The 20,551-nt window shown below is 37.0% G+C and overlaps 1 protein-coding gene across 1 annotated transcript in view; it reads right to left on the reverse strand.

Moving 5' to 3' along the window:
• The window catches only part of ARHGAP23 (Rho GTPase activating protein 23), a 129,037-nt gene that overhangs the window by 9,718 nt on the left and 98,768 nt on the right, over window positions 1-20,551 (reverse strand). Inside the window, 9 exon segments of the mRNA XM_026710871.2 lie at window positions 2,835-2,928; window positions 4,028-4,069; window positions 5,795-5,920; window positions 7,529-7,618; window positions 8,830-8,903; window positions 10,157-10,235; window positions 12,588-12,743; window positions 13,441-13,559; window positions 19,397-19,524. Coding sequence (XP_026566656.2) covers window positions 2,835-2,928; window positions 4,028-4,069; window positions 5,795-5,920; window positions 7,529-7,618; window positions 8,830-8,903; window positions 10,157-10,235; window positions 12,588-12,743; window positions 13,441-13,559; window positions 19,397-19,524 — 908 coding nt within the window.

The raw sequence follows: 20,551 nt of genomic DNA on the forward strand, positions 1-20,551 counted from the left end.
GAATTCTAAGCATTATAATAGCCTTTTAAGAAGGCTTAAGATCATTTTATGTATTCATATCTTGGGAGGCTCTCATAAATCTTTGGGAATAGCAGTCATTGGCCAAATTCTATACCTTGCATTTCAAACAACTGTATGCAGATAAAAGAGATAATTTGAGGAAATTGCTTCCTCTGGCAAATTAAGTTGCTTCAGGGAGCCCTCCTAAAGATAACTACTAATAGGCACTGGGAACTAGGAAGAGAGTAGCAACTGCCCAATGCTAATGTAGTCGTCTAAGACAGTGTCCTCCTATGCTGTTCATTTGAAGCACTGTCCACAGCCAAGCCAGAAAACCAAAGAAAGCAACCAAGGGACAAATGCAAAGTGTGGGGGGGGATGGGAGAAGAAGCTCTCAAATGAAAGTCAGAGGTAAACAGCTTTGCAATCAGTAGGCTGTAAGCAGCCATCACCCTATTCTTTGCAGCCTTCAAACCACCACATCATGACAGTGCACTGCTGAGTATCAATGGCACAATTTCTCATGGTTTTCACCAATCAAGAAGTAAGACAGCTATGTTAAGCTCCAATGAGCTTTTTTTAAATAAAAAAAAAAATTCAAACCACCCTCCCTACAAACGGACAAAGAATTTTAAAATTCTGTTCTGACCCTTTCAGTGACATTAGTCATTAAATTAGTCCTTATGGTTCTCTCAAAATCAATTTGAAAAAGGGCTTTTAGTCGACAAAAATGGTTCCTGTCCCAACTGAAGGAACCAAAGGAAATTTGTCAGAATTAACCTTGATCTTTTCATAAAATAAGCACATCATCAAACAGGTGGTTTGACAAACCATTTCTGAACAAGCTTCCCCACACAAGTACACACATATATTTGCCACAGCAATGTCAGCAACAATGAAACCAATGGACAAATTAATGGATGTCCCCACAAGGCCTACTCCATTGCAGGTTTGACCGCAACATTCATGTGGAATTAGTGGCTGGCAATCACAAGAGAGAGAAAAGGCAAAACAATCACACTGACTCAACACCCAGAGCTTAAAGAAGTACTGTTTCTGAAGGAAATGGCATCACACTTTGAGATAAAACCTTTACTTGAATTTTGATATTTGTGGGTGAAAAAATATACTATAGGCTCTAGAGGACACTTCATCAAATTGTACATCAGACTCAAATCTCAGTTCAAAATTAGATTAGACAGATAGGAAGGCTGGGTGAAGAATGTCCCTCAGTACATTTTGCTGGACATCCGATAATAAGAATTTATCCAGACAACTTTACTGAGAACTTTTAAAATTTATGACTGTGATTATTTTATTTTACACTGTTCAGTTTTTCTTATAATTTGATATCTATTCATTAAATAATAAACCTCAGTGACAGCTTATCCCTTGTAAGTATTATACTTCAACCTTAAAGTGTAACTGTAAATATACTTAATATAATCACTTTTAATTCTTGTTTTTAAAAATGGCCTATATATGTTTTAATGCTTCACCACTCAAGTTAGTTATAATATAATAAAAGGAAAAAGAGAAAATATAATGGGAAAATAGGAAAATAATCTAATAAAAATGTAAACGTACTCTGTGACACAATAAGTCATGTTAAGATACTGAGCATATGATTTATGTTACTAATGCTGTCAAAGATAAGAATTAACCCTTTTATTCTTCTCAAGCCTATAAATGGTGATTAAAAAAAGATTTTAAAAATACTAGGAATATACAGAAGGGTTACAAATGGTTAAAAAAAAAACTGTATAGTGGCAAATTCAGTTAATCAAACTGTTGCATAAGTTGCTCCCCCATCAAAAAAACTACTTAGAAATACCCAGAAGTATTTGTTTTAAATTGAGATCTCATTTGTCACACTTTCATACCCAGTTACTTGAAATAGGAATTTCTACTGGTTGAAGCTCCCTGATTTTAATCAGGAAGGAAAAATAGCTGGAAGGCAAAACCACACCTTAGTCTTTACATTATAGCAAATGCCACCAGTGTTCTTTTAAATTCAACATGAAAAATCCAATAAGGAGCCAAAATCTAAAGTTCTGCCTTTCCCCTTCTCTCATAATCACCCAATGGAATTAGTGCATGAACATCAGAGCACAACCACACTGTACCAGCTCTAGAGCTCCGGCAGATCCGCTGGAGTTGGAAGGAGGAGGAGACACAAGATAAAGAGAGAAAAGAGAAGAAAGACAGCAGAAAAGTTAAAGGCAGCTATAACTAGTAGAGGACAAAAACATCACTATTAATCAGAAATATGCTCATCAGCATTAGCAACCATAGATGGAATATAGGAGAGCTAACCCTAAATGTTGGTTTCTCCTCTAGTGATGCAAAGGCTACTTCACCACTAGCACAGGTATAAACTAGATTGAAATGGCCATATATGCCTAAATTCTGAGGATTACATCATTACTTTTGCTGCTAACAAAGCAACTGGCAAAGCATCAGAGAAAACATGGAAAGGAGGCCTTCCTAGTTGCTGCCTCCATGAAACTCTCTCCAGTTCAATGTTTCAGAAGCTGCCAGATTATCTCTTTTTTACACATTTGGCTCAGATTAATCCATAACTGGCTGGGAAATTCTGAGAATTGCAACCCATACATCTTAAAGTTGCCAAGCTTAAGAAACATTGGATTAATAGAACCTTATGCAGTAAAAAGGTAGCCACATTCATATATTCATGGGGAATTGTTGGACCTGATTTTTTGATTCAAAAGTAGGAAAAGATTGGAACAACTATGGGGAATCTTGTGCTGGGGGATTTTCATGTCCATTTAGATCTCATGATCTCATTTAGTCAAAACTTTCAGTCTGCTTACCTGAAGCATCCCCCGATGCTGCTGTTCTTCCAATGTTGGGTAGAAGGTATTCAATATTTGGCATTGATTGGGCCTCTTGTTCATCTATAGGGGTCTGTAAAATGAATACATATGAACTTAGACCCCCCCAAAAAGGTTTAAACTATATGTTGATTTAAAATGGAAAAGAGGGTTCAAATTCTGTATTCTTCATCCTGTGACTATTGAGCGAATTATAGGTTTAAACTACTTCCATTATGAAGGGGGTTTGTGTGGACAATGTCTTTATTGTTTCACTTAGTTTGGCATGAGGGCCATGATAGCACTTACATGCCTTTTTATATGCGCACAATTAGCGAACCAGTTGTTACATCGGCAGCATCCCACCACTAGGCCAGTTGCTCGCTCTCAGCACCTTCCTGGGCTGTTATTGTGGGGAAAATAGGAGGCAGAAGCAGATGTAGTATTCAGCAGGTTCTGACCAGTTCTGGAGAACCGGTAGCGGAAATTTTGAGTAGTTTGGAGAACAGACAAATACCACCTCTGACTGAGAATTTTACAATATCCTTCCCCTGCCATGCCCACCAAGCCACACCCACAGAACCGGTAGTAAAAAAATTTGAATCCCACCACCGGACAGGAGGTATATTCTTTGTCTTGAGCTGACCATTTTTTTTTAAAAAAAAAGATGAGATAAAGATCTGATAATGCTAAACCCATAAACCAAAATAGCCCAGTTGGCAGGTTGATGGAGCAGAGAAAGGATAAGACCAACACTCTATTAGTCTGTAACTCAGGTTTTGTTTTTGGACATATGTTTAAAATCCTTCAGAAGAATGCTAAATCTGTGTTCAGAAGTAGCCCAAGGGACAATTTAGCAACACAAATAAGGCAACATGAAAGATGGCTAAAGTATCTGCCTGAAGTTACCTAAATCAAGCCAATTAAGGTCAGCCATCTAGTATTTTTTTTCTACCAGTAAGTGACAACAAGAGGAAGAGGAAACTAACAGTTGCTGCTCACATTAAAGCTGTAAAAACAGCCTCAGTTAAGGTTGATTGATTTCATCCCTGTTGCTGGGCAGAATAATTGGCTTATCCTCAAGTGTCACATTTTTCATAGTATTCTGATTAAAAATTAGAGATATTTCTCTATATCTTGAGAAATCAGCAGTCAGCCATAAACTGAGTATTGCCTCCTTCTTAGTCACTTACCTTTTCACCTTTTTCTTCTTTGTCACTGAAAAACCAATCTGACTGTGGGAAAAAAACAAAGGAGAAATCAGAGAACCAAATAAAATCAAGCATATACTCTATATATAGAACACAGTGCTAAAGGAAATCAGAGCAGGGTGATTACAAAAAGTTGGGCTGTGAACCAGAACATTTTTCCTAGCTTTTAACTTTTCATGAGGCACATATAGCTTATTAAATGAACCCAGAATTACCTATCGAAATGCTATTGCTTTGGGAGGGTTGCCTGTCTACTATAATATTTTAAGATAAAATCCTCAGAAGCTAGAAATAAGTTTCTCTGTAAAATGGCTTTCAAGGTTTGGGGTGAATATATTTGTGATTACATAAATATTTGCCAGTAGGTACTCTCTCCCCCTCTCTTACGTTCAACATATTTCCCGCTCCCCCGCAAAAAGAAAGTTAGGTTTAGTTTCAGATTCAAATAAATTTTTAAATCTGTTGCAAGACTTGTGCAGTGTTTCATTCCACCACTGACTTAATATTCAAGAGCTAATTCAATATAATTTATATGCTCTGAATCGTTGTGTGAAGTCATACATGATTACTGTCCTAAATTATGAGTCTATGAATCAACTGATACATCTTGTAATGTTTTTGAAGCAAGCACTTGACACTTTCTCTGGTCTTCTGCTTGCGATCATTTAGAGTTGATCATATTTTACATGCTAATATGGTGCACTAGATAATACAAAATGCACCTGCCATGTCGGCCCAAGTTCACTGCTTACTGAAATTTAGTTGAACATTTTAAAACAGATAAGCCATTTACAAAACCATTTCTTGAACTTCTGAATGAGGAAGTTACCAACTCTTTGAAAAAAAATGGGCATGCTCAAAGAATAAAGACTTATAAAACTACAGCATGATTGGCTCTTTCCAGCTATAATGGAAGCTGGGCTAGGACCAAGAAGATCCAAGTTGAAATCTCTATTTAGCCATGAAGTTAACTGAGTGATTTGGGACTTAACCTTTTTTCCCCAGTCTAATATATTAAACAGGATTGGTGTAAGGATAAAAAGAAGAAGTGAGAGAAAAGAATGGTGTACACCAACATATCCTTCTGAAGAAACAGGTTGCATATAACTTCCATACACTATTTATGTGGAGCATGATCATATAGGCATAGTAAATAAATTCCCCTCTTCTGCCCTAAAGATCGCTGGGGATTACTGAAGTATATCTTTACAACTCTAAAACAATAGAAAGGATTTTTAAAATTATTATCTAAAAATAGAAATCCTTTGAACTATTTGCAATTATTTCTGTAACTGAACACTACAATTCAAGTTGAAGGATTTGCACACTATTAAATAAAGAACTGGAATCAGAAGAATTAATATTTTAATAAAGTTTCTTACTATTTTGTTTTCCTTTGACTCGGTAGTATTATTACTGCACTTCATTTATTTAAAATAGCATTGGGAAAGTGTGACTGCCCTTATCCTCCTGAATTACAAATACTTCTGCTAGTACCTGTCATTCAGTAACATCTAGCAGATCACACATTGCCATTCCTTCTATAGAACAATCTTCCCCAAATTGAGAACCTTTCCAACAAATACTTGGGTTTCATTTGATAATTCATTTGATGATGACACCAAGCAAGGATTTCTGAAGACAATTTTAAAAATAACTCATATACATAATCACTGATATATATATAGAATCAGACCCTTCTAAATTGCCTACTATATAGATCCTAGATTCAAACCCCTTGCTCCTTACGTGTTGAATGAGGGTCTCCACAATTTTATAGCGATCAGGCATATGTGTCACCATATCAGTCATGTTATCCTCCGACGTTCGAACTAGAGTGGGACCAAATACCAAGGCAAGATTCCGCGGCTCCATCTGCAATACAATCCATTGTATTTTTGTTTCTATAAGATGAACCGTTGTCAACAAGGCTGGAATGAAGTTATATATCTTATCTCTGCATTCATGTCACATTAGCCTCTTTGCTTTGAGCTCTAAGAAAGCCCTATGATTTTTTTCATGCACTTCATCCACAAAGAATTGCTTTACATATGGCAAAGAATCAAATTCAAGAGCAATTTTAACTCAGGGAAGTCAGATTTCTAAATTCTGCAGGACACAAACAAGCATAGCAGGGTTCATGCAGCAGGAAGGGATGTTGCAATTAGCACACTCATCTCACATTCTCCTAATACAATGGGGAAATTAGAAAGTCTGTTATTTATACAGCCCTTTCACTACAGATATCTCTTTGTAGAATTCAGTAAGGAAGGGAGCAAATTGGGAGTTTAGAAATGTACTTTTATATAAGGACTACAAACAGAATCATTCAAGAAACCAGGCCTAAAACACCATATGGGAATTCATCAAAGTACAACAGGGGAAAATTTTGTTTAAACCCATCAAGGTTCAATCTTAGGCCATTCATAAATATGTGCTGGGTAACAACAAGGGGACGTCTGGGGACTTCCAAGGGAGATTTGACAAACTGAAGATAGCTTTTGCAGAGTTGATGACCATGACAATGACCAAGGAACCAGTTGGAGAAATGGAACCTCTGCAGATAAGGAAAGGATGGGCAATTGCTCATATATGCTCTTAATGGCTGCTCCTTGTGAGGAGACTAAAGTTTTTCCATGAGTTTGAATGACAGGAAACCAAGGGATTAGCAATCTGGCTTGCAATGGTAGCTGTTCCTTTTAAAGGACAATAAATCTAATCACTTTCAGAAATTGCCTATTAGCCATTTAATGCTATAGAGATCTTCCAAATGACTAGATTGAAAAGTCTTCATTGGATGAGTTTTTATCTTTAACTCTGAACACACACACACACACACACAAATAACTATAAGTTTAAGAACTTAGAGGAGCGCCATCACTTGAGACTTTCAAGAACAGATTGGACTCCCATCTGTCAGAAATGGTGTAGGATCTCCTGCTTGGGCAGGGGATTGGACTAGATGACCTACAAGATCTCTTCCAACTCTGATTATCTGTTATCTGTTAAACTTAAAGAATCTGAACTAAACAGCGAAAACCTTGCAATGTTAAATTCTTGGGCAAAGATTCTCGCTCTAATGAATATTCAAGAGGTGATCCTTGACATTCCATTATGGAAAGATTTTCTTAACCATAATCCACAAACCCCACAAGATATAGAACTAGCACAGGTATCTTCATTCGTGAACTTCAGACATATTGGGCTGTTATGTCTATCATCCCCAGTATTTATTCCAAAGATTGGAAATCCTAAGAGCTTTAACAAATTGGAAGAGAATCAGATTGGTGAATAAAAATTTGGAATGTAAAGCTGATAAGTTCCCAGGTAAAATCTTAGTGATATTTGAAGAGTTGCATCCCACAATCAAACTAAAAATTCCATTTCCTGGATCATATACCTCTTAATCCTCCTTTCCATGAAATAGTTGAATATTCTATTGTACATAGGTCACTAGATAGGGAGGGGAAGAGCTAACGTTACCTTATTCTTTTCAGAATGATCTGCAATTGTCTTGAGATGTTCCACCAAGAACTTGAGGGTCTCATAATAATGGCCTGGCAAATCCCGGATCTGAATCAGAGATGGAAGAAATATATACATTTTTTAAATAAAACCAATCCAGAGTATTTATTTGTCTCATTTTATGACAGATGCAGATGCAAGATCCTATTCCAGATTCTCTCGCCTTTTCTAGTTTCAAGCCATTATTTTGCTTTTATAAAATTGGCATAAAAGAAGTGGTACTATAGGAACATGCCAACTGTAGAATTCCACTGTTCTTCCATAGTGTACATTTACTCTTACAAGAACTTTTAAAGCATTCGAATAATATGTATACTGATATGTCCTGCACTATGACAAGGGTAGACAAGATTTCCTAATGGTTAGTGCATGTTCTTTGCTCTGTAGGAAAAGTATGTTTTTCTTGCCTTAGTAGCGTCCACTATTTCTTGTATTAATGCTGTGTGACATTTCCACCTTAAGCTTGTTTTAAATTAATTACCCAGATGGCTTTCAACTGAATAAGGAATGCTTCATATTCTCAATTCTTAAGAAAATAAAACATAACAACTTCAAAAGACATATAAAGGAACTGACAGGCCACCAGTGAGTGTTAATACATGGGAAAAGAAGAAAGAAGTGCTTGGCAGTGATATATACAATAAAACAACCAGTTTACAGATCTGCAGCAAGCAAACATATTACAAGCCCATTCTATCTCCTACTACAGGAGACTGATTTGTATGTTCACCTGTCTTTTCTCTCTTATAAGTTCAAGATTAATCTTATACAAAATAACATAATTGAACAATCTGGGTCATTCTCTACAGTATCTTCCTTTAAAGTTGCACAGTGTGAAATATCAGGATTCAAAGCAAGTATTCTATGGTCTAGCTGTGTCCATTGAAGCTGATGTATTGGTGGTCAGAAGTTGCACTTGCTGCCTAGATATATTAAGCTCAATATAATATTCAGTGGCTCAGAAAAACTTCTGATGGGAATCTATCTCTGGCTAGTTTAAAATGCTAGAGACTGAATCTTCAGCATAAAAGGAATTGTTACTTTTCATTATGAAGATTGTTCCTTGTTGGAGTGCAGAAAGCACACAGGGTAGGTTCAATAATCCTATCCTGGCTACTCTCCATTCCCCCCACCACACCCCAAATAGTATTCTACCACTGAACTGAACTGCAGCCTTTCTTGCATAGCAGAGACCAGCAGAGACGTTTCCCCATATAGTCCTCCAAGGAAAAAGCCAGCAGGAACTTCCAGGGGCTTACCAGTTTGCGTAAGGTCTTCATCCTTTCACTGGCATCTTCTATCCGGTTGGCTTCAATAAAGTCATTGTACTTATCTTGGAAAAAAAGCATTTCTGATTTGTGGTATCATTTTAGGACAAAATAAATCGAGTAATTCAGAACAACTGAGAATGAGATTCAAAATACGTCTTGAAAGACCATCATTTCTACAATCTAATTTCAGCTTTAGGAGTTAAGATAGCTAGAGCTACTAATTTCTGAGTTCACTTACTAACTTGATTTCTGAAATCTGAAATCCTGAATTCATTTAGTTTATCTAATTTATATGTTAGATTTAAGTGGTAAGGACAATTAGGAAAACACTTGATTGTAAATTTGGGGGTGGAGGTGAGGAATATAACATTCAGTCTTATCATAGCCACGAACAAGTACAGCATAGTATTTAGGGGGGAAAATATAAACAAATTTCTGAAAAACCAGATTTCAATTCAAATTTTCAGATATGAAAATTTCAGCCTTACTGGTTTGGGAAAATATAATTCTAGCAGGCTTCTTGAGAACTTTACAACTTGCCTGGCTAAAACATTTGATTTCTTCCCTCCTGAAATTAACTATGTTTTCCCTCTCCCTGTTAAACCTAAGGCAGCGTGGAAATCTGCATTTGGAAACTCTTTATTTCCTGTGAACGAAAATAGATTTTTTTTCCTATGTTTTTGTAGGCAGCAAAAGTATTATATAAAGAATTTTAGACATGGGGAAAGAAATCACCTTCCCTTCTTGGTGTCTTGCCACAGACTATGGTTTAATCAACCCCACCATTGTGCCGTAACTACCAGGACATTCTTTTCTAGCCACAATTTTCTTCTAAAATAATTAGGTGAGACAGTCCTTACCTAAGCACACAACATGTATTACCATGCAGTAAACATGCACTGTGATGTTATTACCACAGTTGAAACATGCAATGTGCAGCAGTGAGAACTGCATTACAATAACAAGTTACCAGAGAAATAAAAAGTTTTTCCCACTTCCCACAATCACATTCCAGACCCTAAAAAAACCTAAATCAGTTCCTTTTCTATCAGCTTTTGAAAAATTAAAGTGACGTTGAACCTTGAGTCATTTTGTAACACCAATCTCTACACCTCTTAGACAAATGTGATTTACTAGCTATGGCTTGAGCAAGAGAGAAACTATGCCCTGAAACCAATATAATCAACCATAAAAAGATCATACAGAGTCCCTTAGAAACCAAAGGTTAATATTTCCTGTCTGAATTTCTGGGAAAAATCATCTTGTTATCCTGACTGGTAAAGCAGCCAAAGGATAGTAGATCGCCATCACTCACCGTCGGTAAACAGAGGCTCTGGGAGTTTCCGGAAGAAGGACTTCAAGAGGCTGCAAATAACATTCAAGTCTTGCCATCTCTGGGGTTGGAAAATGGAAGGAGTTTTTTGATATTTATTTCAATCTTGATTTTCACTTATTATTACATAAAACATTTTACAAACACCGTAAAGCATGTTGAGATCAAACATTTTTTTAAAAAAACTGCCCTATGATTTTTTCCAAGATTTTTAAAGAAGGCAAATGGCCATAGCCAGGGCAACCAACGTTCTCCACTGGCTTCATCTATTTTTTTCTAAACAGATTGGCAAGTTATAATACACTGTGTGCACAATTATCAGGCAAGTGATATGCATATTTTTCACCTTCAAACTGTATAAACTTGAATGCTTAGTGAGTATAAACATATCAGATGATGTGTACTTGTGTAATGAGGGAGGGTGTGGCCTAAGGAGATCAACATCAAGGTGTGCATATTAGGCAGCTTCTTTTTCTCAGGCAAAATGGGCCTAAGAAGAGATTTAACTGACTCTGAAAAGTCAGAGAGATGCAACACTCTTGAAATTGCTGTTATCGGGCGTAATCATGGAACCATCAAACCATTATTTTGTTGTAAATAACGAACAGAGTCGCAAGAAACGTGTTGAGGGGGGAAAAAAAAGATCCAAATTAACTCCTCAAAATTTGAGAAGAATCATATTGAAGCTACCAGGAACCCATTATTCTCCAGTGCTGTCATATTCCAGAACTGGAGTGCCCAGAAGTATAAGATGTTCAGTGCTCAGAGACCTGGCCAAGGTAAGGCTGATACCAAAGCACCACTGAACAAGACATATAAATTGAAATGGCAAGACTGAGTCAAAAAATATCTGAAGACAGATTTTTTTCAAAGGTTTTATGGACTGATGAGATGAGAGTGACTCTAGACGGACCAGATGGATGGGCTGGATCAGTAAAGGGCATAGAACTCCACTTCGGCTCAGATGCCAGCAAGGTGGAGGTGGTCTCCAGTATCGGCTGGTATTAGTAAAGATGAGCTAGTTGGAACATTTTGGATTGAAAATCAACTTCCAAACCTACTTCCAGTTTTTTAGAAGATACTTTCTTCAAGTAGTGGTACAGGAAAAAGTCTGCATCTTTCAAGAAGACCATGATGTTTATGCAGGACAATACTCTATTACATGCATCAAAGTATTCTACTGCATGGCTAGCCAGGAAAGGCCTTAAAGATGAAAGAATAATGACAGGCCCGCTTCCTCATCTGATCTAAACCCTATTGAGAATTGGTGGGCCCTTCTTAAACGGGATATTTACTCTCTGAACAGTGTCTGGGAGGCTGTAGTTCCTGCTGCACAAAAAGTTGATTGTCAACAGATTGCAACACTGACAGACTCCATGAATGGAAGGATTACAACTATTATTGAAAAGGCACTGGGTTTTTTTTAAATGTCATAAATGTTTATTTGCATGTTTTGAGTTGTTTGTTTATTATGCTAACTTTAACAGATGAAAATAAATGAATTAAATGAGAAAATTTTCATTTTTCATTTAGTAGCATAATAATTCTGCACACTAATAGTTGTCCAATAATTGTACATACATAGATATTCTCCTACGAAAACCCAAACCTCATTTTTTACTTTCTTAAATATTCAGGTTTGAGGTTTACTAACATTTAGGATTGACTGAGAGCGCTACAGTTGTTCAAAAATGAAATTAATCCTCAAAAATACAATTTGCCTAATAATTGTGCACACAGTGTAGGAAGCTGCATTTATGCATGTATATTGGTAGTCTTCTACTAGAAGAAGCTTATTCCCTACTTTCTCTGGGCCTGCACACAAGACTAACAGAAGGAGATATTTTCACTCTCATAAAGGACTTTAGAATAAGCTTACATAACCTTGTATCATTTTGATGCATTAAGATTCGAAGCTTTCATTCTTTTGAGCAAGAACTCCTGCTGCCAAGCTGACCCAGGAAATGAAAGTTGCAATCCGGGAGATCCGGAGTACAAACTATTTAAAGTGCTCAAAATAATTCAGATTAATTGACTTTTATAATCCTTCTATGAACTCTTTAACAATAGGAAAGTGATATTTCCTTCACATTATTAATAGGATTAAGACTGATAAGAAACAAAGACACGATAACAAATGTTGTTAGTATTTCTTATTATTTATTCATTTTTATTTATTTCTCAAACTTATTTGCTGCCTATCTCGCTGTGTCTTCTAATAGAAAGGCCATTGTGGACTGGCTTTGGATCTTCTCCGCAAGTAACCCAAAACAATACATACACATGCCTCATATGTAAACACATGTACTATAAACAAATGACAGCTAGGTGTCAGTACTAGCTAATAATATTGGGGCATTTTTTCAATAGAAGTGAAAAGAGCAGAGTGTGAGCCAAGCAATCTTATTCTCACCTCATCTTGCAAATTGATTTCTGCTGCCCCTTTGTTTAGTTGTTCTTGTAGGCTAGATACCACAGCATTGTTCCCTGGAACTCGATAGATACCCATGTATTCCAAACCTTTGTCTTCCACTACTTTGCAGCAGGCTTCCACAATTAGGGGGATTTTCTGTGTAAGACAAGATGATAAAGATACTGGCACCAGGGTTGGGAAATTTAAAGATCCTTTTTTGTGAGGTAGAAGTAATTTGAAGCCTAAACCAGTTGATTGCTCCCCTCAAATATATATGTTATCCCTTGGATTCCAAACATATTTCTTTTACCAGAACTCAAATCCTTCTACTCTGAAGCACCTTCCAGATCTTACTACTAATGAATCCATGTTCAAAGCTTGGATTCTTGTCTTTTAAGTGGAAATGAAATTCAGGAATGAGTTTCACATTTCCAAAGAAACCACAAACAATATTATGCTCCAATCAGATCTCAAGCCATGTTAATTTTGCTAACACTAAGTTCCACCTTTCTTATTTAGGAATATGTTATGTGGATATTCCTCAAGAAGTAACCTTATATCTGAGCAATCAAGTTCTTCCCATTAGATCAAAACTCAATTTCCTTTACTGTCATTTCCCATTCCCCAATACAACATAGATCTCTTTCCCTGCATACACTTAGCTACATTTTTACTAAACCAAGAAAACAGGCTAGGCTGTAATTAGGTTCCAAGCGGAAGCTCACAAATTAGATCTTGTGGCAGATTATTGACATGTTGAAGTGATAACATTTTTGGTTAACAAAGTTCCCAAGACATTGTTCTTTTCTTATCCAGAATAAAAGACCTAGTGCAACTGAAAAGAGATTATTACCTTGTTGTCAGGAGCTGGCTGGCAGTCTTCTAACCTTATACCAAATGCTCTTGGAACAGGTTTTTTGCTCTTCTTCATTAAGTTGATGCCCCAAGGAGCTTTCTGAGGAACACTGTCATCTGGAGAAAAGAGGGAGGAAAAGAGAAGACCATTAACTGAGAAGTAAAAAATGGTAGAGAAAAATAAAAACAGCAGATCAGTCGAAGATGTATCTAAGGTCAAGTTTATGAAAAAAAAAGTGTTAAATGGAAAAAGGATACTTGGTGATAAGGTTTCTTTATCATGTTCCTATGATATAAACAAGTTAAGAATAAATATTTTGAAACAAAGAATCTAATGGGGCCAAAGATTTCAAAATAGAAAGAGGGAAAATATAGCAAAGTATTGATAACAGAAGAAATTATGCAGTCCATATATTATGAATTTTCAGTTTTCCTAAAATTCCATCTTTATTTTTGTGATAACCTTGATCTTCCTGGGAGTTTATTTCCAGTTCCTCCTTACTGCTCTGGTCTTCCGGACCTACCAGCCGCTCATAGAATTCCTGGGCCTTTTCCATGGAATCTATTTTAATTTTTTCTTTTGTTCCAAGACACTTAACATCCCCTCTGGGATTAGTCATTTAAATGCGATTCTTTTCTGATTTAAGTAAGCTGCTAAGAACTTGTAGTCTCGCCTTTGTTCTCTTACTCTTCTTGGTATTTGTTTGAGAATCAAGACTTCTTTACCTTTGTACATGATTGTTTCATCTCTGGACATCCTATATATGATATCCCGGACACTCCTTCTCGTAAATCGTATATGGACTTCTCTTCGGCATTTGTGGCGTCTCGCATAATTAGTGCTAACCCTATAAACTTCATCAAACTCCCTTAAGATGTCATCTTTATCCTTGTCCAATAATCCAGCCAGTATTTCCGCCATTAGTTGTTCCAGGTCTTCTTTGGATTCCACTACATTTTGGAATCTCAAATATGTAGCCGCCTTGTCCATCTCTAGGTAGACCAGTGAGTCTTCCATTTCTTTACTCGCACTCTTTAATTCAGGGGTGTCCAACCTTTCACCTTCCCTGGGCCACATTAGAAGATGAAAATTTGGTTTGGGCCGCACATAAAATAAAATAACACCTGATCATCCAAAAAAACCATAGAAAACATAGTTAACATATTAAATTTATTTGGAAATGAAGTTAGTGAGATGTTTTTATTATTTATGATTAAATATTTATTAAGAATTATTTATTTTTTATCACGGTTTTTTCATCGCGGCTTTTTTATCACGGTTTATTTTCCGGCCAAATTTTGTGGGGGTGGGGAGAAAGCTCACCCGCCTCGCGCCTACCTCTCCTCCTGCAAATGGCCCGACTGGATGAGGCAGGACTGGAAGGCAGAAGCAGCAGCAGTAGCAGCGGCGGGGGCAGAAGCGGCGGCGGGGCAGCGGCGGAGGGGGCAGAAGCAGCAGCGGTAGTGGGGGCAGAAGCGGCGGCGGGGGCAGAAGCGGCGGCGGTGGAGGCTGAAGTGGCGGCAGCAGGGGCAGAAGCGGCGGCAGGGGCAGAAGTGGCAGCGACGGCGGGGGCAGAAGTGGCAGCAGGGGCAGAAGCGGCGGCGGTGGTGGCGGCAGCAACAGCAGGAGGTTGCACTCTGATGGCACCCGCCTTTTCTGTTGCTGCTTGGCCTGGCGCTCACCTCACCCTGCCTCACTCCTGCCTTTCCTCCTCCTCCTCGCTGGCTCTGGCACGAAGGTTGGGGTGGGCACTGGGCCGCATTACGAGGCGACTTGGGCTGCATGCGGCCCGTGGGCTGGACAAGCCTGCTTTAATTCTTCATCTACCCTTTCTAATTTCCTTTCAGTTTGTTCAGTCCTTTTCTCTACCTCTTTTATTGTTGCTTAATTTTTCTCCAAGGCCTGCTGTAATATTCCAACTTTGTCCTCTACTTTAGAAATGTCCGCTTTCATTTCTGCTTTTAATTTCCCCATCTCCTCTTTTAGTTCATTGATATCTGCTCTCGTCTCGTTATGGTTTTTCATCATTGTTTCTTGCAGCTTCGTCATCGTAAAATCAGCAAAATTGATTGGATGTTGGCATTCAAGATATTGGCTTGTTTCTCCACTGGTAATGTTTCTTCTATGGTTTTTTGTGCCATGGGCAAAGCTGTTGCCAACGTAGTTGTTAATGTCGGGGTGACCTTTCTTCCAGTTTTCAGAGCTGTAGTAGTTGTGGAAGTCATTTCTTTTAAGATTTGTTTCTGTTGATGAACTATATTAATTATATTATCCTAAATTAACATTCAGTGATATAATCTCTGTATTGGGATTGACCGGTATCTAATTACTTTATCTATCTGCTGGATAGCTGTGTTCTTAGCTGGTTACTGGAGTATATATATTATTTTAGATCCAAATTCTAAATCACATATATAGTTTTGTAGGGTCTGTGCTCAACCTCTATACTTCACTTCATGTAATAAATATATATATAATAAATATTATATCAAATCCAACTATATTTAAATATTATAAATATATATGTGTATTTATCTAACCTTATCTTAAATATTAAATATTCTTAAACACAAACAATATTACATTGGTCCCAAGTAGATTAATTGTGGTCACACAATAAATTGTAATATTAATATATAAAACTCTGTACTTATTAATTAAATAGTACTTAATGTTCTTACTATTTTCCCTATATATCTAGTCAGAGCATAACTATCACTATTATTAATAAATCAATTAAATCAATTAATTCAATTATTTAACAATCTAATACAACAATCAATATTCCTTTACTCAGTATGCATATTTATAATCATTATCAAGAGAGAATAAGGAAGGAGAGATAGTTCATCATAACGCCAAATAGTAAGGAAAAAAGAAGAAAAAAATTGAACAAATGTATACAGAGAAAGGGGAATTAAAAAAAAGGGGGCGAAAGGAATTTTGAAGTAAGTTTTTAGTTTTCCGTCTCTAAATTTAAGAGCTTTCACTCCAAACACACCAGAAGTGGGGAGGTAAAAAATGCTGAATAATGACTGCAATTACGTGGTATCTCCACTCATTCAGAAGCTTCCAATTTTGCTTTTTGTCTTAACGTTCCTAAGTTCAATTTTCCTGATTTTCTTCAGATGGAACCACCTCCTCAAATAGATCAGTATTCTCCCAAAGGTCTGTTAAGTGGTTTATATTGGTTATATTGTTACGATAACTTCAGGGTTTCTAAGTATCGCCTATGGTGCCACACTGTCTCTTTTCCGTCAGCTTCGATCTTCTTCCCGTCTCCGCTTTAATAAAGTCTATCAGAATAAAGATCAAATGGAATAGTCCGAATCCTCCACAACTTCCGGACTCTTTCCAGACGCTAGTCTCCCAACCTCGTAAACTTCCCTTTTTTACTCGTTATTGTCCTCACTCTCTCTTCTGTTTGCCAAGCCCTTTCACTTTCACTTGTCTCGCATCCACTTTTTGGCCGCTTTCTTTTAGGGCTCCAGACAGACACTTATAACAGCCTTATACAAGTCTATGACTTTCCAATCCTCCTCTCCGCTGCTGATTTTCTCTACCACACTCTTCCCCAACGGTCTCACAAACTGTCACTCACTCGCTTCTTTACATCCGTGGCAATCCGGACTTTGGAACCGCCATTAGTGGGAGGCTGTTTCTTGCTCGTTGGGCTCTGGAGGGCTCCTCTTCACTGCAGGGGGGGTTGCCTTCCCCACACTGCAGTCTCTCCGGGACTTGAGCACCCTCAAAGGATCGCGCCAACCACAAAAAGAGATTAACTGAAACCACAGACGGGCTTCTGCACCTCTGTTCATCCTTGCCTTGCCACCAGAAGTCTCATGAATTTTCAGTTTTATGACAAACAAAAAATTAACACATATATCAAAATATACTCAATTCAGATATTAAAATGAAAAATAATCTCAAAAACAATTTAAAAAAATATGTCAAGACCACAAACCACTTCTAAAAACTGGAGAATAAAAGTACTTTTAAAGTAATTCTGTACTTGAAAGGCACTCAAAAAGGTCTTTATCCCATATAAACATTTTCTCTATTGACATCAGATTCTAATGTGCACGCACTTCGGTCAAATCAGCTAAATTGTGTCCTGCTTGGTCTCCAATGGCTGCTACAAGTCATCACATGAATATCTATGCATTTGAACTCATCTTTATGCAATAGATTCAGATGGGATGAAGAGTGTATAGTACAGGGTGCTTATTGGAACATTATTAAAACTATCATAAGGAATTTATGTAGCACATTTTATGTCAGTCATAAGACAAACTGTTAAAAAAAGTAAATCCACTAAAATGCAAATATAAAACTGCAAATGATTCTCTGAGTCCCTAGTTGAAGAGACTTGAATCCAAGTTTCCAGCAGAATCCATTATGACATAACTATGGTTTTGGATCAATGTTGGAGTTTGGATTCTGCTTCAAGATGTTGCTGCCAATGGCGACCTCGGTAAAATGCTCTCTAACAGTTTTGATCCCCATGCCATCACTCTGGTAAACACCTAACTCCTATAGCACTATCTTATGCTTAAAGATATTTACCCATGTAGTGGCTATATTGTTATCATTCTTGTCAACTTCAACATCCTTCTCACCTTTTAATCTTTCTCACCTTTCATCTTTACTACTTCTCTTACTGGCATATTATGATTTATCAATTGTTGTATCTTAAACTTTATGATTGTATCTTATGATTGATGACCTAAGACTTATCACTTTGTATACACACTGACAGCTTATGTACCAGAGACAAATTCCTTGTATGTCAATCACACTTAACCAGTAAAGAATTCTGTTCTGTTCTAGTCTAGTCTAGTCTAGTCTAGTCTAGTCTAATCTAGTGTAGTGTAGTGTAGTGTAGAGTAGAGTAGAGTAGAGTAGAGTAGAGTAGAGTAGAGTAGAGTAGAATAGAATAGAATAGAATAGAATAGAATAGAATAGAATAGAATAGAATAGAACAGAACAGAAACAGAATAGAAACAAGAACGGAACAGAACAGAATTCTTTATTGATCAAGTGTGATTGGACACACAAGGAATTTGCCTCTGGTGCATAAGCCGTCAGTATGCATACAAACAAAATGATAAGTCATAGGTCATAAATCATAATCTAATCTTTTCCATAGTTGTTTCTTGTTTCATTAACAAAATTTGGTATTACTTTAAGAACAATTCAATCGGTCCAATTCAGGGTATGGGTTATCACATTTAAAGCTCTTCAAGACATGAGACAGGGTACCTTGCCTCAGTTACATCGACTCACCCCATCCAATCAAGCAGGGAGGGCATGCAATGAATCCCATAAATCAAAGAATTGATGGGATTCATACTGGTGTGTTTTAGGAGGAGGACCTTCTCTGCAGTTACCCCCACACTTTGCAAAATCTTACCTTCAGGGTGAGGCAAGAAATCCACTCTTCTGCTTGTTTAAAAGAGTGTTAAGAACTGGCTCCACAATTTACCATGGAAGTCTAAGAATCTATGCAACCTTGAAGATGGCTGGTGGATTTAGTGCACTCTCTCTGCTTTGTTAACATTTCAGCATTCTGAGTTTTTTAGCTTTGGTTTTCACTTTTAACTTATAAATTTTAACTTTGTTCTTAATTTTGTTTTTAGTCATGTGTTTATATTGTTTTATTATGTATGTTGTTGTAAACCACCCAGAATCACTTCGATGGTCAGTGTAGAAATTTAACAAATAAATAAAATAAGCAAAGGTGGGACACATAATAAGATTAGGATTAGGAAATTAGGAAGCAGGATCAGAGTACAAAATGTCAGAAATTGATATTGGCTAGAGATAATGGAAACTGTAGTTTAGCATATTTAGATAGTGTCATGGTGGAAAAGTGGGTCTACATAGTAATGTGCAAGATAGACAACTTCTCATAGCACCCCCATTCTGGAGCAACTGCACAAGTCTTCCATACCTTTTACTGTTATTCCATCCTGCCGTGGGGAGTAGGGTGGAGCTGTTCCTGTTTGCTTCTGGCCTTCTGACTTCATCCCTGACACTCGAAGACCTTTGGGGGAAGAATCTGGTTTGGTCCCTGAGGAACTGAAAGGAAAAAGGACCGTGCAAGAAATTGCTTAAAAATTCAGGAATAACTCATCCTGCATGTTCTGCATGAATATATACAGAGAAGACTTTGTTTTTCAAGGCCCCCTTTGATTTGAATGCAAAACCTGAAGAAATAAAGGACATCATGGGAATGCTAATATAAAAGTCCAAACTACTCTGTCAAGACTGGGAGCAGAGATTACAGAAGTGGTTTCAATTTTTTTTTATCCATAGGTACAGTGTTTCATGTGCTTTTTTAATTTGTCCCTGACTGCTTTTCACATGTAAGTTCAGGCCAAAGTTAACAAGAGATACAAAGCAGGAGCAAATGGAAGCTATAGGTTAAGACATCCCTTCCAAAAATGCCACCTATTTTCATAAGAGAATTCCACCCTACCAGCTGGGGGGAGGAAGCCTCATGTATGTACTGAGATCACTGTATCCAGAGTTCTTTCACAAACTGACCTTCATTCAGATATTTAGTAAATTGTAAACTGTCATAATTTAAAAATGGAATATATGTATTCCATTTCCATGTATGTATGTATGCATGTATGTATGATATATGTATATGTGTAATGGTATGTATATGTATATAATTCAGATTTTTCAGTTTCATCAAATAAATTTCCAGATATCGTCCTTCAGTGATAAGGTGTAAATTCTTTGTGAACTTCACTTTACAAACAAGGATTAATATAATCTATAGTGTTACATTCTTAGAAAACAATCCCTGAATCATAAAGACTTCTGTAGAACAGGTTGAAAGGGTTTCAGCTTCATCCTAAACCAATTTGGTATAGTGGTTAAGGCATCAGATTAAAAACCAGGAGACTGTGGGTTCTAGTCCCACCACAGCTATATAAACCAGCTGTGTGACCTTGGGCCAGTCAGTTATTTGTTGTTATGGAGAACATGGGAGGAGAAAGGAGTAATAGATACATCTGCTGCCTCAAGTGTATAAAAACTAATAAAGGCATGATATAAAATAAAATAAACATAAATATATATATAGAAATATTTT

Source organism: Pseudonaja textilis, chromosome Z (assembly GCF_049901715.1).
Source record: "Pseudonaja textilis isolate UNSWEBS1 chromosome Z, rPseTex1.2, whole genome shotgun sequence".
In the NCBI taxonomy this organism is placed as follows: Eukaryota; Metazoa; Chordata; class Lepidosauria; order Squamata; family Elapidae; genus Pseudonaja; species Pseudonaja textilis.